This window comes from Scyliorhinus torazame, chromosome 3 (genome assembly GCF_047496885.1).
Source record: "Scyliorhinus torazame isolate Kashiwa2021f chromosome 3, sScyTor2.1, whole genome shotgun sequence".
In the NCBI taxonomy this organism is placed as follows: Eukaryota; Metazoa; Chordata; class Chondrichthyes; order Carcharhiniformes; family Scyliorhinidae; genus Scyliorhinus; species Scyliorhinus torazame.
This window is the reverse complement of record NC_092709.1, coordinates 10,212,309-10,238,774: the sequence shown is the minus strand read 5'-3', so window position 1 is coordinate 10,238,774 and position 26,466 is coordinate 10,212,309. Positions and strand designations below refer to the sequence as shown.

At 40.7% G+C, this 26,466-nt stretch overlaps 1 protein-coding gene across 4 annotated transcripts in view; it reads left to right on the top strand.

Moving 5' to 3' along the window:
- rap1gds1 (RAP1, GTP-GDP dissociation stimulator 1) overlaps positions 1-26,238 on the top strand; it is a 108,164-nt gene extending 81,926 nt beyond the window's left edge. For 3 of the 4 annotated variants that reach the window (XM_072495290.1, XM_072495289.1, XM_072495291.1), the window contains 6 exons: positions 5,015-5,149; positions 7,947-8,072; positions 15,977-16,116; positions 19,709-19,835; positions 23,360-23,488; positions 25,551-26,238. In XM_072495290.1, coding sequence (XP_072351391.1) covers positions 5,015-5,149; positions 7,947-8,072; positions 15,977-16,116; positions 19,709-19,835; positions 23,360-23,488; positions 25,551-25,678 — 785 coding nt within the window. In that variant the 3' untranslated portion in view covers positions 25,679-26,238. Of the gene's footprint in view, positions 1-5,014; positions 5,150-7,946; positions 8,073-15,976; positions 16,117-17,018; positions 17,153-19,708; positions 19,836-23,359; positions 23,489-25,550 lie in introns of those variants that run through there. The other variant, XR_011940078.1, reaches the window with a different exon arrangement.
- The last annotated feature ends 228 nt before the right edge of the window (positions 26,239-26,466 follow it).

Below are 26,466 nucleotides of genomic sequence, written 5' to 3'. Positions count from 1 at the left end.
GCCACTATGTGTGGAGTTTGCACATTCTCCCCGTGTCTGCGTGGGGTTCACCTCTACAACCCAAAGATGTGCAGGGTAGGTGAATTAGCCATGCCAAATTGCCCCTTAATTGGGGGAAAAAAGAATTGGGTACTCTTAAATTTTTTTTTTTTTTAAAAGAAGTTACGCTCCACTGAGTGAGTTTATAATTTTTTCGTAGCATTTATTTGCTGTTTGTACCCAGAGAACTGAAAGGCTTGTAGTTATCAGAAAAGATTGAATAGGGCAGCACGGTGGCGCAGTGGGTTAGCACTGTTGCCTCATGGCGCCGAGGTCCCAGGTGTGATCCCTGCCCCGGGTCACTCTCCATGTGGAGTTTGCACATTCTCCCGTGTTTGCGTGGGTTTAGCCCCCACAACCCAAAGATGTGCAGGGTAGGTGGGTTGGCCAGCTAAATTGCTCTTTAATTGGGAAAAATGGATTGGGTACTCTAAATTTATATTTAAAAAAAAAAAAAGATTGAATGGAATGCTAGTTTCCTTAGTAAAGGGAGGAGAGGGTCTACTTGGAGATTTTTTTTTTAACATCCCCCTATTGATGGTGCTCGTAGTGTAGAGAAATGTTGCTGCTTGGGACCAAATCTAGGGGCCATAAATATCAAGCCATCACTAGCAAATGCAGTAAGAAATGCACGAGTACATTAGGGAGAAAGAAATGTTTATAGGGTGAGGTGGAAGTGGGAGACTGCTCATTTGGAGCCTAAAGCTGACTTGTGCCAGACTGTTCCTATGCTGCAAATTCAACAGAATTTTTAAAAGATGCAAATCGGGTATGAAATAAATTGTACGGTTGAAGCATAAAATCTTTAAATATTAGAAACGGTTATGAATATTCGATAATAGGTGAGAAACAAAATTCGCTAGTACTTATGGTGCTGAATAAAAAGGGTTATTGATTACATTTGTGTGGTTCAATTCTTTATCGATGTAATGGTTAATTCTCCTTATGAAAGTAGGATAGCAGCTGCATCATTAAAAACATGTACACGCTGAATTGCATGGTGGGCTGACAGATGGAGGCTTGCCTTTTGTTGAAAACAATAGCTTGATGAAGATGAACTGATAATTTGTCCACCCAATTTACTCATTAAGGGGTGCAAATTATCTTCAGTTTCAGATCCTTGGCCTAATAATTGCTGTTGATCTATACTGTAGCAAGGCAGAGCATGTCAGAAAAAGCTTGTGGAAGGGAGAGATTCTTTGATCTTGCTTGTCACTGTCAGAGATGGGGGCAGATTATAACCTGCTTGTCTTTCTGCCCACAAACATTCTCTTGCTCCAAAATAGTCTATCGTCCAAACCAATTCTGATTATCTTGGTGAGGTGAACCCACAAAGTACCTTATCATCAGCCCTCTACCCTACGATGTTGAACAGTAGAGCGAGTCAGAGTTATCCACTTGATAGCAAAAATGAGAAGGCAGACTTATTTGAATGGCCATAAATTAGGAAACTGGAATGTGTAACAAGACCTGGGTGTCTTCGTACATCAGTCACTGAAGATAAGTAGGCAGGTACAGCAGGCAGTAAAGAAGGCAAATGGTATGCTGACCTTCATGGTGAGAGGATTAGAGTACAGGAGCAGGGATATCTTGCTGCAATTATTATATAGGGCCTTGGTGAGGCCATACCTCGAATATTGTGAGCAGTTTTGGTCTCCTTAGGATGTTCTTGCTCTCGAGGGAGTGAAGCGAACGTTTACCAGACTGATTTCTGGGATTGCAGGACTGACGTACGAGAGAGATCGGTTACGATTGTATTCGCTGGAGTTCAGAAGAATGAGGCGAGGGGGGGGGAAATCTTTCTAATAGGACTAGATAGGGTCTGAGGATACGGGGTAGACCATTTAGGACAGAGATGGGAGACATTTCCTCACAGAGTGTGTGGGCCTGTGGAATTTGTTACCACAGGAAGTAGTTGAGGCCAAAGCATTGCATGTTTTCAAAAAGCAGTTAGATTATAGAACTTGGGATGAAGGGGATCAAAGGAGATCGGGGGAGGGGGGGAGGAGAAGCGAGATTAGTTTATTGAGGTGGATGATCATAATGAATGGTGGAGCAGGCTCAAATGGGCCTCCTTGCTCCTATTTTCTATGTTTCTGTCAAGCGAGGCTGGATCGGCTGGGATTGTTTTCCTTCGGGGGAACCTGATTGGTGAATAAAATTGAGGGGCATAGATAGGGTGGATAGGAAAGAACTTTACCCCTTAGAGGAGGGGGAAATAACCAGGGGGCATAGATTTTAAGGGGCAGGTGGTTTAGATGGGATGTGAGGAAAAGCTTATTCACCCAGAAGGTGATGGGAATCTGGAACTCTGCCTGAAAAAGAACGGTAGAGGTGGGAACTCTCATGACATTCAAATGGTATTAGATGAGCACTTAAAATGCCATAGCATACAAGGCTACAGGTACAGACCAAGTGCTGGAAAGTAGTCAGGTGCTTGATGGACAGTGCAGACATGATGGGCCAAAGGGCCTCTTTCGGTGCTGTAATAAATCAATTATTATATCTGTTTACGTCTATTTGCGTGATTAGTTCATGCGCTTTATTGCGGATGCTCTGCACATTAAGGCACAAAGCCTTTAAGTTTGTTTTTTGAGCAGCACGGTGGCGCAGTGGGTTAGCTCTGCTGCCTCACGCCGCTAAGGTCCAGGTTCGATCCCGGCTCCGGGTTACTGTCCATGTGGAGTTTGCACATTCTCCTGTGTTTGCGAGGATTTCGCCCCCACAACCCAAAGATGTGCAGGCTAGGTGGGTTGGTCACACTAAATTGCCCCTTAATTGGAAAAAATGAATTTCGTATTCTAAATTCATTTTTTAAAAAAGGTTTGTCTTTTTAACATTACTTGTCTTGCTCTCAATATTTTTCACTGTGGCCCTATTTGAATCTGGCTCTTGGTTTCTCGGTCTTTCATTTTTCTTATTCCTCTTTCTGTCTTTTGTTTTTGTCCTTGTTTCCTCCTCCTGTGACTCTTTGCATAGGCTCCCATCCCTCTGCCATTTTAGTTTAAACCCTCCCCAACCACTCTAGCAAATACTCCCCCCGAGGACATCAGTCCTGGTCCTGTCCAGGTGTAACCCGCCCAGTTTTTACTGGTCCCACCTCCCCTAGAACCAGTCCCCAGAATCTCCTGCAACCGCTTCGAAGCATCCTTGACCCTAGCACTAGGGAGGCAGCATACTATCCTGGAGTGTTTGCGACCACAGAAATGCCTATCTATTCCCCTTACAATTGAATCCCCTATAACTATTGCATTCCCACACTTTTTGCTCCGCCTCCCTGCAGCAGAACCAACCACGTTATTAATGGAACCACGTTTGCATTTCTCCAGTTCTCCAGTACCCCCGCTGTGTCTAGTGAGGATTGGAAAATCATCTTCCAAGCGTTTGCTATCTCCTCCCTGACCTCCTTCAGTAGTCTCGGAAACAATCCATCTGGCCCTGGCAACTTAACAACTTTCAAGAATTCCAACCCTTTGAGTGCTTACTCTCTCTTTATGATTATTGCTAAATTAATGCAGAATTAGCAACTACTCAAGCCATGGTAGGTAGGTAGAATGTGCTTTAGATTGAGAAATCTGGATTTCTTAGGATTAAAGTCTGGTTTGAGTGTCAATTATAATCATGCCCCCCCCCCCCCACCCTGCCCCAAGAAAATTGGTTGAGAAAACACTGTAATTTCAATATCCAGTTGTGCAGCAATTTGCACTAACCCAGCATTCCTACCCTTGTTGGTCTTTGTTGAATCAGTGTCACCCACTGCATTGAATTTAAATTCTAGACCTTTCGTTCAGTCACCCCCACCTGTGCATCCTGTTCTATTATTGTGTCTGGACAAGCACACTTTGCTCTTTTAAGTATATTTTCTGTGCATTATCTTCACTTTCGATAGCTCACCCATCATCTGCCTCAGATCATCAGAATCATTTAGTGTTCGGTCATATCGACAGCCTAACTCTAGTTACATAGCACACTTGGAATATTTTCTACATATACTAATCAGAAGGAAGTTGTTGATATATTCTTAAATCCCTTAATACTGTACTGTGCAATTAGGGTCAAATTTCCCTCAAAACCACTCACTGGCACGTCACTGCAGCCTGTGAATTCACAGTAATCCAAGAGTATTATAAACCCTTATGTAAAATTTGACATGAGCTTTCTCCCGTTCCCTTTGTCCAACAGCATTCTATTTTCAGCTGTATGTAACAAATTTGAAATATTCAATAGGATGTATTGCCAGCAACAGGAAATCGCTGCATCCAGGATCATTGATTTAGTTTCTGCGGGCAAAAAGTCTAAAATTCTTGCTATGCCTTTCTTAGGTTATTTCAGTCCAATAAGAGGTAAATATGAAGTGATATTCTTTGTCTTTGCTAATCTTGAAGATTGTGGTATTTGTTGATCTAATATTGATGAAGGTGGCACAACGCACTGCTGCCTCATGGCGCTGAGGACCCGGGTTCGATCCCGGCTAGAGTTTGCACATTCTCCCATGTCTGCTTGGTGCTCACCCCCACAACTCAAAAATGTGCAGGGTAAGTGGATTGGCCACGCTAAATTGCCCCTTAATTGGGGGGAAAAATCTAATATTGATGGCCTAAAATGAACCATTAATATTAATTAGCAATCCCAAAAATCTTTCTGATGTAGAATTGAAAACCATGATGAGCAATGCTGCATAGTTGATTAATTACCTTTTTAATCCGTCGTTTCTTTTTCCTCTAATGTCTGTTCCTCATTTTATTTTTCCACTTGGATGTAAGTTCTGACATTGGCTAGCAACCACATATTAATGTCATATCCAACAGTTGGTGGGAGATATAATTTTAAACAGTTCACCGTGACCATCACCACAAATACAATTGTCATCGTGTATCCTGCTTTTTAACACCTTTACCCCTATACTGTGCTCAAAGCTGGTTCGGTATTGTACATCCTTAATGCAGCTAACATGTTTTCTTTTCTCCCACTCCAGATGGAAACTGCATTCACATGGTGGAAATCGGAATTGTGCAGAAGCTATTAGATTTACTGGATAGACATGTAGAGGAGGGGAACGTGACAGTACAACATGCTGCACTGAGTGCACTCCGAAATCTGGCTATTCCTGGTACGGGTTAGATTTTTAACGCTCAACTATGGAAAATGCATGTGTAAAATGTTTTTTTACATTTTGTAACAACCACCTTCTGAGCAAATTATTTTTAAATTCTTGTCGACTGAAACAAATCTTTGTTTTTATTCGTAGATTTGAACCATTAGTCTCATTCTCTCTCTCCCTTTTGTGAAAACTTAATACTTGCAAAGGTTTCAGCTTGAATAATACATCAAACCAGGTGGTGTTTTTTATAAAATCATAGACTAGTACAGCACAGAAGGAAGCCATATCTCCCTATATTGGGGAGGGTGGGATGTGGAAGGAAGCAGATCAGATGACATACTACCTGTGCAGCTTCCAGTGTGAAATAACCCAGTTTTTAAAAAAAAAAAATTGCTGGCATATAACTGCTGTTCCTGGCACACCCCAAGAGTTCCAGGCCTGCACTGGATTTTTTTAACACAGTCAAGATAACAATCACGCCCAACCTCCCGTGTGTATATCCATGCCCTCTGTGACTTGTTGAATATCATTCCCACTTCATACCTAGTTACAAGATAGCATAGTCCAAGGCCATAACAAGTAGAATGCATTTATTTCTATCCATTGCTGCAGAGAAAAATATAGCTATTTGACCTTGGTGTACTCATTCTTCCACTCAGGAGAAACCAGGCAAAGACTCTTGGAGTAAAGAAAACTAGTCTTTTATTACAAGCTATTGCAAGGGCAATTGGCATTCCAAACTGGGACACCAGACCGTACAAATTCAAGGATCGTACAGGCAGTTATACGAGATTCGATTACAAGAAATTAGCATATAACAAACATTTGTTACTAGTTATCTATGTCCAATTCTGACCATCGATTAAGGTTACATCATGCATAGTATATGAGAATAATTAACCAATCACATTAAAGGTCCGTATGCTTCATTAAACTGTCCAATCATTACAAAGGCACATATGTTGTCTTGCAATTAGTGACATCTGGGGTGTAGCTATCAATCACCTTCCTCGCTGCTGTTTAATGGCTCCTCTCGAGGCATGGAAGCTAACCAGTCCCCTCGCCCTCCCTGCCGCTGTCGGCAGACATCTTGGAGCCATAGCAAATAATACACTATCGAACAGACCTTTAATTTTAACACCTGCAGATTTTAATCCTTGGAATCTGGCACCTCACTGGCAAATTATGTCCTTGTAGTATCTGTTGATTCCCACAGTCAGAATTGATTTTAACTTCCCTAGTAAATAATGGATCTAGAGTTTTTAAACTGGTTGCAGTATGATAGCTAAAGATGCCCAAATTGCCCCCTTCACCATCTATTCATTTTGGGTGAAGGTCAACAGCTGTAACAATGTGATTCACTTTGGAATTGTTATCTGCTTATTGGAAACTGATCCACTCATTCACATAGGAAACTGAATGCAGGGCAAGATTATAATGTAGATTTGGTTTTAAAAAAATAAGTAATCACTTTTCATTCTACCAGGACTCAACAGAACAGATTTGATGTTTGGCTGTTAATATGCAAAATGCAGAGCTTACTGAATTTATTATAGTAATATAATCAACTGACAGATACATTGCGCACACACACCAATACATGATGTGGAGATGCTGGTGTTGGACTGGGGTAGCACTGTGAGAAGTCTTACAACAGGTTAAAGTCCCAACAGTTTTGTTTCAAACATTAGCTTTCAGAGCACTGCTCCTTCCTCAGGTGAATGAAGAGGGATGTTCCAGAAACATATATATAGACAAAGTCAAAGATGCAAGACAATGCTTTGAATGTGAGCATTTGCAGGTAATTAAATCTTTACAGATCCAGAGTTAGGGGTAACCCCAGGTTAAAGAGGTGTGAATTGTCTCAAGCCAGGACAATTGGTAGGATTTCGCAACCCCAGGCCAGATGGTGGGGGTTGAATGTAATGCGACATGAATCCAAGGTCCCGGTTGAGGCCGTACTCGTGTGCAGAACTTGGCTATACAGGCCATACCAATACAGACAGCATAGCTCGTGTCTGACAGCCTAGATCATGATATTTCTGGTTTTAATCCTTAATATCTTCTATTTATATTTCAGCACCAGTAAAGGATTTAATGCAATGAAAATCAATACAAGGAGAATATTGAATCCTCACATTTTAATGTAGCTTTGTTTTATTGAAAATACATGAATGATCTATTCTTGGATATTCTCGCCATCTCTTCTGCTTACCAGCTTCTCACCATAAGACATAGGAGCAGAATTAAGCCACTCAGCCCATTGAATCTGCTCCGCCGTTCAATCATGGCTGATATTTTTCTCATCCTGCCTTCTCCAAGCAAGGGGCAACACGGTAGCATTGTGGATAGCACAATTGCTTCACAGTGCCAGGGTCGATTCCGGCTTGGGTCACTGTCTGTGCGGTGTCTGCACATCCTCCCCGTGTGTGCGTGGGTTTCCTCCGGGTGCTCCGGTTTCCTCCCATAGTCCAAAGATGTGCAGGTTAGGTGGATTGGCCATGATAAATTGCCCTGAGTGTCCAAAATTGCCCTTAGTGTGGGGTTACTGGGTTATGGGGATAGGGTGGAGGTGTTGACCTTGGGTAGGGTGCTCTTTCCAAGAGCAGGTGCAAACTCGATGGGCCGAATGGCCTCCTTCTGCACTGTAAATTCTATGATCCCTATAACCCCTGACCCCCTTATTAATCAAGAACCTATCTATCTCTGTCTTAAACACACTCCGTGATTTGGCCTCCAAAACCATCTAACTTTTGTCCAGGTAAACATGAAAATCACACTCACTTGAATTTTTTATTTTCTCTAGTATTAAATAAAGCTAAGATGCTGTCAGCAGGAGTTGCAGAGCAAGTGCTGAAATTTCTCAAGTCTGAGATGCCTCCCGTCCAATTCAAACTGCTTGGAACATTACGCATGCTAATTGATGCACAAGGTATTGTGGTTGTGTGCAAGATATTTGTTCATAGTAAAATTGTATTTCTGAGAAATGTTAATTGCTCGTTTTTTTTAATCCTGTGTGATCAGTCTATGATTTAAAATGGCAAGCTGTCTCCTACCAAATAGCTATTCTAAAGATGCCTAGAGAGGAGATGAACAATCTCGTAAAAGAGAAGGAAATTTGTTTAACAGTTGCTTGTCTTCAGAACCTACTAACGACTGGTTACAGAGGATTCTCTGCTCCCACCGCTGTCAATGGGAAATCCCATTTAAACCACCCCACGCCACCGGGAAACACGCAGAGAATCCCACCGCCAGCAAGATTCCGCCAGGGTGTGTAGAGGGCACCCGAGAAAGAAAAAAATAACTTGTTCTAATGCTTAAGATAAGCAAATTTCCCTGGTTAGCGTTTAGCTTATTTAAGCAATGGGGGCAGCACAGTTGGTGCAAGTGTTCTTGTGCTTATAGCCTGCTAATGCACAGAGGTTGTCATGACATGCTGGGAGGGGGTTGCCGTTGCCTGTGCAGCCACACTCCAGCATAAACTGCTAGTTTTCAGAGTCACTAAGCAAGAAGCATTTGCAGCAGTGAATTGAGGTTTGACTGACTACACATGAGAAACAAAAAGCCTACTTGGTACAAACTTTACAAGTTCTTTCCTGTTTCCAGGTGCAACTTCAGGATTATGAAATGGTCGAATTTTAAAAATGACAGTGACCAGAATGAATTTCACACGACATTGATATTTTATAATGTGATAGTGTTCTAGTTGCCAGTGGTCTGAATAATTAGAGACCTGATTAATTGTATAATTACAAATGGCAAGTCAAAACCTAAGTTTTGTGGAGTTGCAGGGTGAGATTAACTTGACTTGATTCTGTCCCCATTTTAATTTCACAATGCATATGTTAGTTTTTCCTGCTTAGTAACATCTTATCAATAATTATACTGCCCCCAAAAAATGCACTATTTGAGGGAGGGTTATTTTCACTGAAATGTTCTCCCTTATGTGTGGAGACAATATGCGCTTTTGATTCAATTCACTGAGTAGCTAATTCACCATATAGTGACAAAGACCAACTGACTACTGGGGTGTCTCTTCATTTTGTTTCATAGTTCAAGTAGTGCCATATCTATAAACGGACCTCCTATGAATTCCCGTCCACCCTGAGAAGCCTTGGCAAATATAATTTAACCCTCTTTGTGTTGAATCTAGCAGAACTGCAATACACTGTTTTTTCAAAATCCGTTTCTGGCAACAAAGATAAAATCCAATTTTTCATTGAAATATTGAATTCACACTAACCAAGGGTTATGTGGATAGATGGAAAAATGTCAGATATCATAGCCTTCATCTTATTGTGTTAGAAATTGCCATGTTTACCTACTGAAGTCACAGGAAAGTGCTTAATTGCATGTGGTGCAAAATAAATGTCATTTTCTTTTAATCTTTTTGGGAGAGTGTATGTTACCTGGTGTCAATGATGCTTTATCGAGGGCGGCATTCGGCGCAGTGGTCAGCACTGGGACTACGGCACTGAGGACCCGGGTTTGAATCCCAGCCCTGGGTCACTGTCCATGTGGAGTTTGCACATTCTCCCTGTGTCTGCGTGGGTTTCACCCCCACAACCCAAAAATGTGCAGATTAGGTGGATTGGCCACGCTAAATTGTCCCTTAATTGGGAAAAAAATAATTGGGTACTCTAAATTTATTTTTTTAAATGATGCTTTATCCGAGAAGTACTCGACCTCCTTCCAAATTTGATGTAACAACATTGTTTTCAAGCAATTTTAAAGTGTATGGATGTGTCCATTTTGGTTGCCACCCAACCTGAGACCATTACTTCTGTCTTTTGGGGGTGTTTAAGACTCTCTTCACTCGTCTAATTTTAATTTGTTCTTTTGCATCTTTAACCATTCAGACATTAGGAGATGGTCTGGTGGCCTAATTTCAGGAAGCATTTATTAAGCTCCCTGATTCTGCTTGAGGTGCAAGGGGACACATGATCTTCACTCTCCCTCACTTTTGTGGTCTTTCCCCAGCTGGAAAGCAGTCTGTTGACTGCATGCTACTTCAGTTTTCAAACTCTGCATGTCTAACTGCTGCTTATTAACCTTTTCTGAAACACTGGCTATGATCTGTGACTATAAACCTTGGTTTAGATCGTGCGTGATCAGTCTCTGGTTTCTTGAGAATGGCAGTCATTTACAGATGTCACTTCCTGTTACCTCCTGATTGGTCCCCGCAGGTGTCCATTTCCTGTGGAACAGTCCGTCCTCTTAGTCAAGAAAATCAAAACTTACAAAGAGCAGGCACTAAAATAACAAGGTGTCTTAGTTAGTTTCTGTGACTGCTTATTTGAGATAAAAGTGAGTGGTGTCAATGTACTAATTAACTTCAGGGCTCACCACCCAACATGCCTAATTTATGTATATAATGGGTATCAATATTGCATGTCCTGCAGACTTCTCATTAAGAAAAGCGCTTATCAGTTTTGGTTGCGAGAACTGTTTTGATATCGTGTGGCTTTCTATAGTGATTGGTTCTCAGCACAAATTAATTTAAAATAGCAAAAGAGTAAGACGTGGCACATAACCTTAAAACTAACACAAAAATTACAAGAAATAGTTATTTCACACAGCATGTATAAAATTGATGCATTAAGACAACAAGTGTGTTAAAGCTGGTAGCAAGGTGTACTTCTAAAATGCAGCAGGATGCACCCAATGATACATAAGAACTAGGAGCAGGAGTAGGCCATCTGGCCCCTCGAGCCTGCTCCGCCATTCAATGAGATCATGGCTGATCTTTTGTGGACTCAGCTCCACTTTCCGGCCCGCACACCATAACCCTTAATCCCTTTATTCTTCAAAAAACTATCTATCTTTATCTTAAAAACATTTAATGAAGGAGCCTCAACTGCTTCACTAGGCAAGGATATCCATAGATTCACAACCCTTTGGGTGAAGAAGTTCCTCCTAATCCTCAGTCCTAAATCTACTTTCCCTTATTTTGAGGCTATGCCCCCTCGTTCTGCTTTCACCCACCAGTGGAAACAACCTGCCCACATCTATCCCATCTATTCCCTTCATAATTTTATATGTTTCTCTAAGATCCCCCCGCATCCTTCTAAATTCCAACGAGTCCCGTCCCAGTCTACTCAACCTCTCCTCATAATCCAACCCCTTCAGCTCTGGGATTAACCTTGTGAATCTCCTCTGCACACCTTCCAGCACCAGTACGTCCTTTCGCAGGTAAGGAGACCAAAACTGAACTCAATACTCCAGGTGTGGCCTCACTAACACCTTATACAATTGCAGCATAACCTCCCTAGTCTTAAACTCCATCCCCCTAGCAATGAAGGACAAAACTCCATTTGCCTTCTTAAGCACCTGTTGCATCTGTAAACCAACTTTTTGCGACTCATGCACTAGCACACCCAGGTCTCTCTGCACAGCAGCATGTTTTAATATTTTATCATTTAAATAATAACCCCTTTTGCTGTTACATGTTCATAAGTAATCAGAGTTACATAGCTACAAGAACTTGATTCTTAAACTTGCAGAACCAAAGCAATACCTAGGCTTGTTATATGATTTAAAAGCAAGTGAATTATTTTTAAGGCATTGCAAAAACGCAGAAAGGTCACAGTGCAGAAAGCAGCCAATCGACCCATCGTTTCATCGCCAGCCAGAATATAAGAAAGAAACCAGCCACCCCATATTAATTCCACTTTCCAGCACAGTTTGCCACCTCTAATCCTTCTAACGGTCACCTCAAATTTATGCCACCTGGCAATTGATCCCTCCGATAAGGGAAACAAGTCTTGCCTGGCTACATCCATCATAATTTAGTACACCTCACTTTGGTCACCCCTCTCCCCTCTGTTTTAAGGAAAAGCAACCATGGTATAACCCACATCTCAGTTCCGGCAGCATTCCTGTTGATCTGCTCTGCACTATCCCCAGAGAAATTATGTCCTCCTTGTAATGTGACCAGAGCCCTACACACTTCCAGCTATGGCCCAACCAGCATTTTATACAGTTCCAAGATTGCATCCCTGCTTTTGTATTCTTTTCCTTGTCCAATAAAGGAAAGCATTCCATGTTCTTTCTTTTACACCTGGACAGGCACTCCAAAGCGTCTCACTTCCTCAACCCCTCGATACCTTCCCATTTATTGAGTATTCCTTGCTTTGCTTGTCTTCCCCAAATGCATTCCCTCACACTTTTCCGGATTGAATTCCATCTGCCATTTCTCCCCCCCCACTCATCGGCACAGTGACTGCTGCCTCATAGCACCAGGGACCAGAGTTCAATTCTGACCTTGTGTGAGTATCTCCGGAGTTTGCACATTCTACCTGTGTCTGCGTGGGTTTCCCCCACTATCCAAAGATGTGCAGGTAAATGGGGTTACAGGGATGGGGTGGGGTGGTGAGCCGAGGTAGGTGCACTTTGGAGGGTTAGTGCAGACACAATGGCGGCCTCCTGTACAAGTGATTTTATGAATCATTCTGGAGTTGACAGCCATCCTCTTGGCTATCAATTACACAGCCAATTTTTGTGTCACCTGCAAATTTCCTAATCATGCCTCCCACATTTAAGTCTAAATCATTAATATATACAACAAACAGCAAGTGCCCTAACACTGAGCTCTGTGGGACACCACTGGAAACTGTTTTCCATTTAGAAAAACAATCCATCGACCATTACCCTTTGTTTCCTGTCACTGAGCCATTTTTGGATCCAACCTGCCGCCTTCCCCTGTATCCCATGAGATCTCACTTCTTTGACCAGTCTGCCATGTGGGACTTTGTCAAATGCCTTATTGCAATCCATGTCGACAATATACACTGCACTACCCTCATAATCTTTGTTACATCAAAAAAATTATATTCAGTTAGTAAGACATTATCTTCCCTTAACAGAAACATGCTGACTATCTCTGCTCAATTAGTGTCTTTCAGAATTTATTCCAATAATTTGCCCACCCTGAAGCCAGATGGACCAGCCTATAATTTTCTGGTCTATATGTCATACTCTTTTTAAATAATGGTACAATGTTCTCAGACCTCAAATTCTCTGGGACCTTGCCTGTATCTAGTGAGGATTGGAAAATGATCTGCAAAACTTCCATTATATTTTGCCTGGCTTCTTTCGAATGCCTGGGATGCAATCTATCTGGCCCTAATGATTTATCCACCTTCAAGGATGTCAGTCCCTCCAGTACTTCCCCTCTCACCTATACTTTTCGTGCTTTAATATTTCACACTTTAACCAGAATGTCTTTGTGAGGACATGTCTACACTATGCCTCTAGAACTTTGCCTTTGAATGCCTCCTACTGATTTGACAGTCTTTCTTTCTGACAGCAGTATCCAGTCCATTCTGGCCAGCTCACCTCTCTTGGAAACATAGAACTTTTACTCCTATTCTTTGTCCTTTTGCATAAGATGCTAAATCTATCTATATTATGGCCATTATCCCCCAGCTACTACATCTACTTGTCCAGCTTCATTTCCCAAGACTAAGTCTAGAATTGCGCCCCCTTTTGTTGGGCTTATTGCTGCTGGCTAAATACATTCCACGAATCTTTGTCCTCGGCTCTTCACGCTGTTCGTATTCCAGTTAAAAGTCCCCAACAATTACTGCCCTATTGTTTTTGAACTGAAATCTCTACGTATCTGCTCTTACAACTCCCTTCCATTATTTGGGGGTATATAGTATCCTAGCAGTATTATTTTTGAACTCCACCCATATGGCCTCATTTTATGCTTCATTTAGTCCATCATCCCTCATAGCTATAATTGATTCTTAAACAAATACTGCTACACCACTCCCCATCCTGCCTGAAAACTCTATATCCAGGGCCATTTTTGCCCTTCCTTACGCCAAGTTTCCGTTGTAGCAAAGATGATATGTTACCATGTGTCTTTCTTTGCCCTCAGCTCATCGGCTCTATTTGCTATGTTCGCATTTACATAGATGTTTTAACACTGCCACCTATGCTGCGCACTTTTTTTTTTAAACCTGTGCTACTTCTGTCTTTCAGAGTCACTCACCTATTCTTCATCTCCTGTTCCCTGCTCTGAATTTGCACTCTGGTTCCCATCCTCCTGCTATTTCTAATTTAACCCCTCCCATCAGCACTAGCAAATTTTGCTGCAAGAATAATCGTCCCAGTCCTGTTTCGGTGTAGACCGCCTGGTTTGTGCAGGTCCCACCTTCCCCAGAACTGGTCCCAATGCTGTAGAAATCTGATGACATCCCTCTTGCACCAGCTTTCCAGCCATGTGTTTAATCGCTCAATTCTCCTATCTGTACACTCGCTTGCAATGGAATGGGAGTAATTGTAATCCTAAGATTATTGTTTTAGCTTTCTGTCTCCTTCCTAACTCCCTAAAATCTGCTTTCAGGGCCTCGATCCCTTTTCCTACGTAAGCTAATTTAAGATAAGAGGGCTGAAGTTTGAAATCTTCTGCCTACCCTTTCACACAGTAGAACATTTCGAACTCCAGTATAGCTAATGAACCGTGACAAGCTTTGCAGCAATAGCCTGCAATTAAACTATACAAGTGGAGCTTTGCATAGACTTGGGGCCATGTGGTATCTTTCACTTGTAAAGTAAGGATGCAATTACAGACAAAGGGGAAGTTGCATGGGCACGTGTCCTATACAGATTACAATTAAACAGAATATAATTGGGTAATTAATTCATATGTTTTGATTGTTACACAACTGCACTACAAACTAATTTTTAAAAATATAAATTTAGAATACCTTTTTCCAATTAAGGGGCAATTTATCATGGCCAATCCACCTACCTTGCACATCTTTGGGTTGTGGGGGCGAAACCCACGTAAACACGGGAAGAATGTGAAAACTCCACACGGACAGTGACCCAGAGCCGGGATCGAACCTGGGCGCTGTGAGGCAGCAGTGATAACTACTGCGCCACCATGCCGCCCCTCAAACTAATTGTTTTTTTAATTTAGTGTAACCAATTTATTTTTTACAATTGATGGGCAATTTAGCGTGGCCAATCCATCTACCCTGCACATCTTTTTTGGTTGTGGGGGCAAAACCCACACAGACACGGGAGAATGTGCGTCAAACTAATTGTTGAACATTAACTTTCCTACACTGCACTATGTTGCAACTTTGCTGCTTTCCAGGATTGAACCCATCTTTGGCATTTACGATTGCAGCACCCATCTCTGCCTCCTTACATGCTGCAACTCATTCAAATAGTTCACCAGCTATTATCAGTCTGGTTCAGCTTGTTTGTATTTGGTATTTTCTTTCAGTCCAAGCTGAGCTATATGCTCCATCACAAAGGCCCTTTACTTCCCCACTTATAACATTGTCTATCTCGATCCCCATCTCAACCCATCTGCTGTTGAAACTCAACTATTCCTCTCCTCCAATCCTAAATTCTCTGGAACCGTTGGCTCATCCAAAACTCTCATGCCTATCCCACACTGAGTCTATTATCCAGTTCCTCTGCCATAGAAAATAGGAACAGCAGTCAGACTCCTAATTTTTCTTTCTATTTTTAGTTCGCTATTCATTCTTGTCTGATTACATCTCTTGGGGAGTGCTTTGGGATGCTTTTGTACATTTAGTGCACTTTCTTAAAGCAATTTTGTTTTTGTTTACAACGGCCACTTACATCCGATGAAGATTTTGAATTATCCCAAAATTCATCTGCTCAATTTGCTATTTTAACTCTTCTGAGCTGAGTTTAAATCAGGGGTATGAGCTGCACACTAAAAGTAGAGCAGTTTCACTAAATCCACCCAGAAAAGTTTCTTCTTCAGCTTCTAAACTGATGATTTGTGGAGGAACTGTTTTCTAAAGTGCTCTTCCACGTGTTCTAATTCTCTGTTTTCCAATGTAGCTGAAGCAGCTGATAAGCTGGGGAAGAACATTAAACTGGTGGAGCGTTTGGTAGAATGGTGTGATGCGAAGGATCATGCAGGTGTCATGGGTGAATCAAACCGGCTGCTATCTGCACTTATCAGACACAGTAAATCAAAGGTCTGTTTTCAGGAATGCTACTTTCTAAAATCTAGCATCCTTGTGTGGTAAACGGTAAATTTGGGAATCTGCACATCTTGAGATATTAAAATGCTTCTATATACAGTACTGGATAAGTAGGTCAATGTGTGTGTGGGTGCAACACGAAGGTGCAGAATGGCTAAATTTTACAATCATTCCATGAAAAATCAGATCCACCAAAATTAATTAATTGGAAAGTGACTAAAGTAGAAAAATAAATCAGTGAGAACTGAACTTTGCATCAACACATTTGGGGGTGGGAGGGGGGAACTGGTTGCAGTAAAATAGCCTATGATGACATGGAAGAAACTCCATTTGTAAAAGAGTTATGGCATGCATATGTTTTCAGGGACCATTGTCATGTTCGTCCTAGAGTATTGCAGCAAGTGTAATGTTTTGTGGTTGAAGAGACTAATTGTACAATCTTTGCAGTAAACAATTGCATATTTGCTTCTTGGAGACAAAGCAGTGTGCTCACACTGTTTGCACTACCTGCTGTTTTATTTTTTTGCAGCTTTACTTAAAAGAGCTAATTGAGAGATTTTGGCATGCTATCCAGAATAACTTCATACTTACTTCTCTGTGATGGATATCTAAATGGTACCACCAAGAACCTGTTGCAGATATTTTAAAATAAAAAGTCAAATTAACGGAAATTGATTCAAGGTAGCGATTAGCAATACGGCGATACTTTCAGAATGTTTCTCCCTCTTCAATGTATAGTAATATATTTGTATAGTAAAAAAGAAGTCCATAAATAAAAGCTGCATTTTAAGGGCTTTATATAGCATTGAGTTGTATTCATTATAAAAATAAGTGACTCTTCTAAAATGGAAGTAGAACCTGTAACCTTTGGTGATAAGTTGATCTATCTAATGTAGAAACTACTGTCTATTTTAACTACAAAAAGTGGGTAGAAGACTAATGTTGGAAATTCCAGTGAAAGATGAAGTCAACTTTTATTTAAATGCCAGGACTACACTACACTCAATTGGAAAATGCTGTGTTTCAACAGGTAAAACTACAAAATAAGCAATCATAGCTCTCTCATTTCAATAAAATTGCATGTAAATATATTGAGTAAATGAATCAAATTCCCTGGCGCCACACACTGACCCTGACTCACTAACGATAATTCCCAATGCTGTTTATTGTTTTTCTGAGCATGCTCAGCCCTTGTGTGGAGTATTTATTTACTAACAAACCTGAAGCAGCTATAGCTTACAGCATCTGTAGATTATTCTGGTGCACAGTCTCTACAAAGTTCAGACATGTTGGCCCAAAATTTGTTGTCATGATAATGCTAAAAAATAAAGCTAATAGAGCACACAGTTATGTATGCACAAATGCCACAGCAACTTCAGGCAAGAGGAGATATGAAGTTAAATGTAGAAATAAAAGGTTTGCTGTTGTAGATGTGGTGCTCAACAGTTAACTTTGTGAAAACAACTGTCTCAAATGCATTAAATGATAGATATGAACTATATTTGCCACAAGTCATTATTTCAAGTACCATTTTAACAATGTGATGGGTAAAATTATTGTCAGTTAACCTCTCTGACATTAAAAATTAACTGTCGCAGGTATGGAATATCATTTCTTCAGGTTTTGATTGTTGGAGACTTTTAAAAACAATACTTTTTTTTTACTTAAAGTGTCCTTTTTTCCCCCTCCCAAGGCAATTCTTCTTTCCTTCTCATTTCTTTCTGTACCTGATTTGATAAGGAGTTCATCCACCCCAACTTCCAACTTGCACTTCCTTCCCCGTCCCTGCAATGTTAATTTCACACCTTCAATCAGACTGTTTGAGAAGATGCATGATTGCTTGTCCTGTTCATTCAGGACTCTGATGTCCTATGGAGGGCACCATGTTGTTTCCATCTTCTTCACAATTTGCAGTGCAAAATAGCATCTATATAAAACAAGTCTAATAAACAACGGCACCTCTTTTTCGCTTGTCATAGAAACATTTGGGCCATAGAGATCGGAGTAAAATTTGTGCAGCTTACAGGGTTCCTCCATATTTCTATATAAATATATTTGTTCAGTTTTTATTATTGTATGTGTTTTGGTTTAACTGTTGCATAATGGATGTGTTCAGCTATGATAGAAAGTAAATTCAGCTCTTGCACCCCAATAACAGTTGAGTTTAACTGTGTACGTGATGTGTGGCACCAGAATATATTGCAAGTAGAAAACGGCAGAATTTGATTTGTAGGTGGTGCAGTGGTTAGCCTTGCTGCCTCACGTCACTGAGGACCCGGGTTCGATCCCAGCCCTGGGTCACTGCCCGTGTGGAGTTTACACATTCTCCCCATGTTTGCGTGGGTCTTACCCCCATAACCCAAAGATGCACATGATGGGTGGATTGACCACGTTAAATTGCCCCTTATTTGGAAAAAGATAATTGGGTACTTTAAATTATTTTAAAAAGAAGAATTTGATTTGTAAATCTGTCAGTTAGATTGCGCATGACCCTAGTGGTAAAACCACAAGAATTGTACTGCCATCTGCCCAGCCCTCTAGTGAAATGACAATTTTAAGTGGGGTCTGTGCTGACTAGGACAAGAAGTGCTACTTTGACAGTTTTGTGCTCCCATACTAAAGTGAGTTCAATATTGCTGAAAAGAGACATGTTACTGAAATTTTTTGTCTTGCACTCATCAGGCCAAATTTCAAATGGTCTCAGCAATTTATATTACAGAAGAAAGTATTCTCTAATTGGCCAAAGCACTGCCAGCGAGAAAGCATGGAGGCTCCCCAAGCAGAATTGTATCTGATAGTAGACATTTTGGGTTTTGCAAAACGTGGGCTGATTCAGTATGATCGATACTCTGCCTATTATGAACAGCCAAAGGAACATGTTCATTTACTGTTGGATGCAATTGTACGATTAGGCAGCACTTGCTGAACAATCCTGAGTGCACTAAAAGCTACACTAACAACAAATTTAAGATAATCCGTTGAGCTCCTAAAGTGGCTCACTTATGCTTGCTAGAAGCGACACACATTCATATGCAGAGACCCATTCTTTGCCGAAAAAGGAACGTTCATGCCTTGCATCTTTAATGTATTATCCAAAGCTCTGGGAGCCTTTCCATTGACTTGCCAGCCAATTAACATCCCTTTTCTCCTGTGGCATAAAATGTTGTGATTGTTTGAAATTTGGCATTCTTTGTTTTGTCCTGATGACTGCAAGACAAAACATCAACAATAAGTTTCCCTTTTCAGAAAGTGTTTGGTTAGCTACTTTCATGCCTTCATGTTTGTGCACGTATGCATCATGGAGGAACAAGGCCATTAAAGGGGCCATTTAGTTTGATTATAGAAGAGGTGCACCATTATGTTGAAAATTGGCTGACTGAATTAAAAGAACATTAACTGTTAACTTTAAGGTTTTTGTGCTCTTTACCACTGATTTGAAATAGCACCAGAGCCAGTAAGCCATAAATGTTAATCACTCATTTAACTTCACTAGTATTATAAATATGGAGACTCTTGGATTTAAGTATATTCATGTTCATTGTTCTTCAAAATACTAACTGTTATCTCCTGTCTTCTCTTTCATAAGGATGTTGTCAAGACCATTGTTCAAAGTGGTGGTGTTAAGCATTTGGTCACTATGGCAACAAGTGAGCATGTTATAATGCAGAATGAAGCTCTTGTCGCTTTGGGACTGATTGCTGCTCTGGAACTTGGTGAGTGGTGACCATACAATTTTGGGGCTTGTTTTAGGCAATTTACTGCAACTTTCTGCTTGAGGGAGCAGCAACGTGAGTGCGTTGAACGCATACCCGTATTGTCATTAAACAATGATTTCTGAATAGCTGTGAAAACCAGGTAAAGTTGGCGTTTTGGATTTGGTGCACCATTCTAGTCCATTTAAATGTCCCAAGTGTTCAATCCCAAGACAAAGAATCGTGCTGCACAGTAATGAGTATTTTTGGCATGTAAGAAGTGGAAGTCTACTTCTCGAACATCTTTGTTACTGAAATCACGTAGCGAGCATCTTGAAGAAATGTAAGCCAATTCTGTCCTGTGCACTGCACAGAATCGTATGGTGTAGTGTTCCATCTGCTTGAGGCAGAGAGAATATATTACCAAAAGGGATTGTATGGCAATAGTGCAATTTAAAAAACAACTGCCAGTCATTCACACTCCGTCTCCCAACAGATATGCAGATGGGAAATACTAACCAGCATTTTCTGGACAAGTATCACTTCCTTTCGCTGATCATGGGGGAGACGGTTCAAGGGAGTAAATTTTAAGAACTCCCATTACCAAGGAAATTTTGATCCTGGAAATGCAAAACTCTGGTATCAGGGCAAAACCAGGAAACTGCAGGTCCCAGTGCAGCTTTGGCATTTCTGGAATTATTAATTCAGCTTTCTCTATCTTTTCAGCCTTGGTGTTTCCTTTCATTATGCCCATGGCTCGGTAGCTAGGTTTCTCGGCTTAAAAATAAAGCAATGTTTTATCGTCGGAATGTGTCGACTAGGGGCTTTTCACAGTAACTTCATTGAAGCCTACTTGTGACAATAAGCGGTTTTCATTTTCATTTCATTCATTTCAATTTCACATCCTTTGTGCCCCAGTGATCTGATATTTTCTGGTTCTGGAGGGAAATATGTACGGTCTTTGCCATGAAATTTTATCATGTTCTAACAAGCTCATTTGCAGCCAGCTCACTGCGTACCAAAACATTCTGGAGAAATCAATACATACACACACTCTTCACTGGAAATCTTTTTACATTTCTATATTTCTTCATCTCTTTGGGTTTCGACCTTGATCAAGAACTTTGCGAAGGGATCATGGAAAAGAAAACATATACTAATTCTTTTTAGAACAGTCTTGTTAAAAGGTTCCAAAGAGCACAAAGTATTTCATGCTGACTTTATTTAAAGTAGGACTCAACCATTACAATGGATAGTGAGTGAAGACACTCTCTGATATGTCTTAACTTGATTGTGCAAAATTCTTTCTTCTTTTTTTTAATACTGAACTAGCTGACTTCTGCTGCATTAGCACCACCATAGTCTATTCCATAGGCCCCAGGCTACAGGGGGTGAATATCTGCAAAGGTTTTCAATAGCTATCCCGTCTCCTTTTCTGCATGCGTTATGGGAGGGCAAGATCAAACTGGCCTATGATTCTTTGATGGAATAGATTAACTGAGCTTCTTTGTGAATTGTGGCCACTCTTACAAACTGCCCAATGTCATTGAACTCTCCTTAGCCAGTGATGTAGGGGGAAGGAAAGGTCTAGGCATTTCCAATGAGTTCGGTTTGGGGAAAAACACATGGCTTGACAGGCTGATGTTTCATTTTATAAAGGTTGAAATAGGGTTTTAAACTCAAACTCAAATGAAGTGCTTGCAAAAGGTAATTTCTACTGATAATTGCAATATATAGAAATGATTAATACTCTGCCTCTGCCCTGGTGTGATGCTTTGCTCAGTATTTCCTCTGACAGCTTACAATGTGAGAAAGGTGCTGACATGGTACATTAATGAATCAAAGTATCATTGCTTTCTCATCCATTACATTGAAGTTGTACAGATTCTACAGTTATTAGCCGATTTCCACCCCCATTTAATGATGGATGAATTTACAAAGCAAGTAGAAAACCACCACAGCAGAAGCACATCCCTCAAGAATCAAGGCACTGATTCACATCTACACTCTGAGCACTTGGATTTGGGTTTGAAGTTTACAGATTGGCAAAGCAGCTGATTTTCTCATGTCAGTTTATCTTCAATGTCTGTTATGCTTTTGAAGTTCCTGCAGTGTTTTTTTTTAAATGCACATGACAGACTCATTTGAACACTATCCACAGACATAGAACAAAGAAATGTACAGCACAGGACCATGCTGCCCGACTAAACTACAATCTTCTACACTTCCTGGGACCGTATCCTTCTATTCCCATCCTATTCGTGTATTTGTCAAGATGCCCCTTAAATGTCACTATCGTCCCTGCTTCCACCACCACCTCCGGTAGCGAGTTCCAGGCACCCACTACCCTCTGCGTAAAAACCTTGCCTCGTACATCTACTCTAAACCTTGCCCCTCTCACCTTAAACCTATGCCCCCCTAGTAATTGACCCCTCTACCCTGGGGAAAAGCCTTTGACTATCCACTCTGTCTATGCCCCTCATAATTTTGTAGACCTCCTATCAGGTCTCCCCTCAACCTCCTTCGTTCCAGTGAGAACAAACCGAGTTTATTCAACCGCGCCTCACAGCTAATGCCCTCCATACCAGGCAACATTCTGGTAAATCTCTTCTGCACCCTCACTAAAGCCTCCACATCCTTCTGGTAGTGTGGCGACCAGAATTGAACACTATACTCCAAGTGTGGCCTAACTAAGGTTGTATACAGCTGCAACATGACTTGCCAATTCTTATACTCAATGCCCCGGCCAATGAAGGCAAGCATGCCGTATGCCTTCTTGACTACCTTCTCCACCTGTGTTGCCCCTTTCAATGACCTGTGGACCTGTACTCCTAGATCTCTTTGACTTTCAATACTCTTGAAGGTTCTACCATTCACTGTATATTCCCTACCTGCATTAGACCTTCCAAAATGCATTACCTCACATTTGTCCGGATTAAACTCCATCTGCCATCTCTCCGCCCAAGTCTCCAAACAATCTAAAGCCTGCTGAATCCTCTGACAGTCCTCATCACTATCCGCAATTCCACTAACCTTTGTGTCGTCTGCAAACTTACTAATCAGACCAGTTACATTTTCCTCCAAATCATTTATATATACTACAAAGAGCAAAGATCCCAGCACTGATCCCTGTGGCACACCACTGGTCACAGCCCTCCAATTAGAAAAGCATCCTTCCATTGCTACTCTCTGCCATATTCAATTAAACATTTCAGCCAAGTAGCAAGTTCATTATAGGCTCGGCTTGAGTTCACTTCAGGTAAATACAACTTGAGCAGATTCGTGACATTTTCAATTTAGGAAATTTAATGTGATTAAAAATCAAGCTTGAAATGATTTATACTTGAGTACATCAGAAATTATTCACTGGTCATTGTTACCGAGGAAAATGTTTAGCATGGGATTAATTATAGTGTGTACGAAGAGAAACAGCTTCATGAATAGTGGGTTGATGTGTATCTATTAGAAATGGTACAGTCTGCAACTTAGTATTTTGTTTCAAATGCTCAGTTTTGATGTGCCTTTTTGTTTTCTCTCCTACTTAGGTACAGCTGAACAGGATCTAGAGAATGCTAAACTTGTGGAAATTCTGCACAAATTGCTTTCTGATGACACCAGTGCACCTGAAATCAAGTACAACTCGATGATAATGATTTGTACCATAATGGGATCAGGTGAGGCTAATGGACAGAAGTGATCCCTGTTAAATGCATAACCTTGTTTGCAAATTCAAATAGTGCAGTTGTTATGAAGTATCAGCAACACAGGCTGTTGCAGTTCACATGACCCTCTTTCCACTTTGCTTCATCTAATCCCACCATTATATCGTGTTTATCTAGCTTTCCAGTGAGTTACACATTCTCATTACTCTCTAGGTAGAAATGTTTTATCCAATTTATTAGTAACTATCTTATATTTATAACTCCTAATTCTGGTCTCACCTGCAAATGAAAACATCTGCATTTAATCTGTCAAACCATTCATCTTGAAGGACTCTATTAGGCCATTTTGCAGTTTTCCCTGTGCTAGAGAAGAGTGCGCCAGCTTGTTCAATTGAATAAATAATATAGTGCAGCAAAAAAGTAATTGTTTTCAGTGATAGACTGAAAGACCTTCCAAACCTAGTGCGAACAAGCCAGAAAGATCTTTGGGAGTCTTGGTGATGTGCAATAGATTTTTGCCTACACATTGAAGCCTTTAAGACCATTAACTCTTATCTGACTGACAGGTCATTGGTAATGGCTGACAGACTGCTTGCTGCTGGCTAGTTAAACTCGCTTTAGCAGCCCTTTGGTACCTGTGTAGCAGCTATGTTGATTAGATTTCTTGTACTTCGTGTGAATGCCTGATGAAGCTTAGCAGGCTAGGCTGACTTCCCTGCATGTCACTAATTTACTTGTCATAAGTTCCAAGTTCAGACTGGCCTTATGGTGTCAATAAAGTGTTAAGTATTTGCAGTCACTTTGATTATTCCCCCATATGGAGATTTGTTTAGACCTGGAATTATATCCGTATCACCATTAATAATCAAACAGTTGAAAATTATTTCCACAAAATGGGAGGTCAAGAAAGTAGTGAATGTCAACAATATTGATGGAAACTGCCTTGGAGGAGTTACAGTGACAAATGTCAAAATTAGTAAGGCAACTCCTCAACCAGTTCCTTCTAGTAATATTAACACGCTGCTTAATGATTGACTCTTGTCAATTACAGCTCCTTTGGAGGTGGGGGGGGGGGGGGGCATAGAAGAGAGAATTATGTAAAATTGGGGCTGGTATCTCTTTTTCTCAACCATTTGAATATCTTTGCAAAGATTATTGGGTGCAAGATTCTGAGGGAAACTTTGTAATTGATGCTGACTCATCCGGGGCATTTTGACTATATTTGAGCAAATAATTACTGCTGATATGCTAATTGGTATCTCAACTGTTTAACAAAAGTGCCCATCCCAACAGGGGTTTTGATGTTTATCTTTGAAATGATCGACAAAATTCTGCTCCTTATGCACTTTCGCTAAAATTAAGCTATTTAGAACGGGGAATAAAATAAACTATGAATATATTTCTACAGTAATTTGAAGAAGAAAAAATTCTGCGTATCACTGCCTTCATACATTTCACATCTCTGCTATAATGTTCAGGGCTCGGAGCCTCCGTGTTTCCAGCATTGATTGTTTGAGAAGTTCTCCGTATATCCTTCAAAAGTTTCATTTTTCATTATTGCCCATGAAGATTTCTCAATTGCTTTGCCCAATTTTATGTTTGTTCCTCCCCTAACACTTTTATGATGCACCTGCTGAAAACAGAATTGTAGGGCATAACAGTTAACCAAATATTTCCTGTTGTTTTTTTAAACAATTCAATGTTGTGCTTTATTCAATGATCTGTGGATGTAGTCGACACCACTTGTAGTTAACTGGTTGGAACTCTTCTCTCCTCTGTTTTCACTGCAGACTTTTTTTGAGCTTTAAAATTGTATGTGTACAATGGTTGTGTGGAGGGATATTTTGGCATCATTTATACATTTGACTGCCTCATTCAGTTATAGTGAGTGATAAATGGTGTAATCGTCAAGTTGGTGTGATCAATAATAGTGTCTTGACTTATTCGATTATGTGAAGTTACTACCAGTGAATGTACTATTACTACCATAAGTGCGCATCAAACAGACTTTTGTCACCTGTATGTTTGTAGTCATGTATTGTAAGCAAGGTTTTTTTGGTTTTATATTTTTCAGAGCTCCTGAGAAAGGAAGCACAAAATATGCCATTCAAAGAGGTCATGTCAAAGCTTCGTTGCCACGAGAATAAACTTGTAGCCCAGCAGGCATTAGTGACGGAGCAAAGACTGATTATTGAAAGCTGAGATTTGTTCCTGTTTGCCTGTTCTTCAGTGTCTTGTCACTGAGTCACCTTTGTCTGCTGTGAAATGCTCTTGCAGCACCCTTGCTTCTCACTTGTCGTGCATGCATTAGATTGGTCCAGCCTTGACAAAAGAAAACTGGGGCCAAGGTACTTTCAGCTGTAAGCTGTGGTTTTAAAAAAAACATAGCCATTTGTCATGCCATGTCCACTTAATGTCCCTTATTGCCTGAAGCAATGTGGTAGAACTTGCATGTTGTAGTAAAATAACAATGTGACCATGTTTGTAGAAAAAATGCACACCACCCGTACAGCTATCCCATTCCATTTCGTACAGCCCTATAAAGCTATCAACTGGGGATAGTGCAGGATGCAGAAATTAGACCTTAGATTTCCTTTATATTCAGATGTTGAAGCTTGCTTCATTCTTCATGCTTCCAAAAGCCTCTCAAAAAGTGGAAAAATAAACTAGCGTGCATCATCAGTCCTTCCAGGTGTCCAGATGTTGGCTGTTAATGATGTAAAATCATGGTACATAGAATTAATAAATTAAATCTCGAGTTCCCCACTGTGTATGTGTTGTATTTTAAGAACCGGATTTCTGAATATGGTACTCCTGGTAAACTATTTGCTTGACCACACTTTTGTTCATGTTTCCCTTTCACAAAATGAGTGATTGTGGTAACATGGCTTATTGTGTGAAATGTGACTCGTACAAAAAGCTTTGTCATCTGGTTGTACTATCTTCCACAAACTCCACGGTGGTGGTGCTACCAAGATGGCAGAATTGCA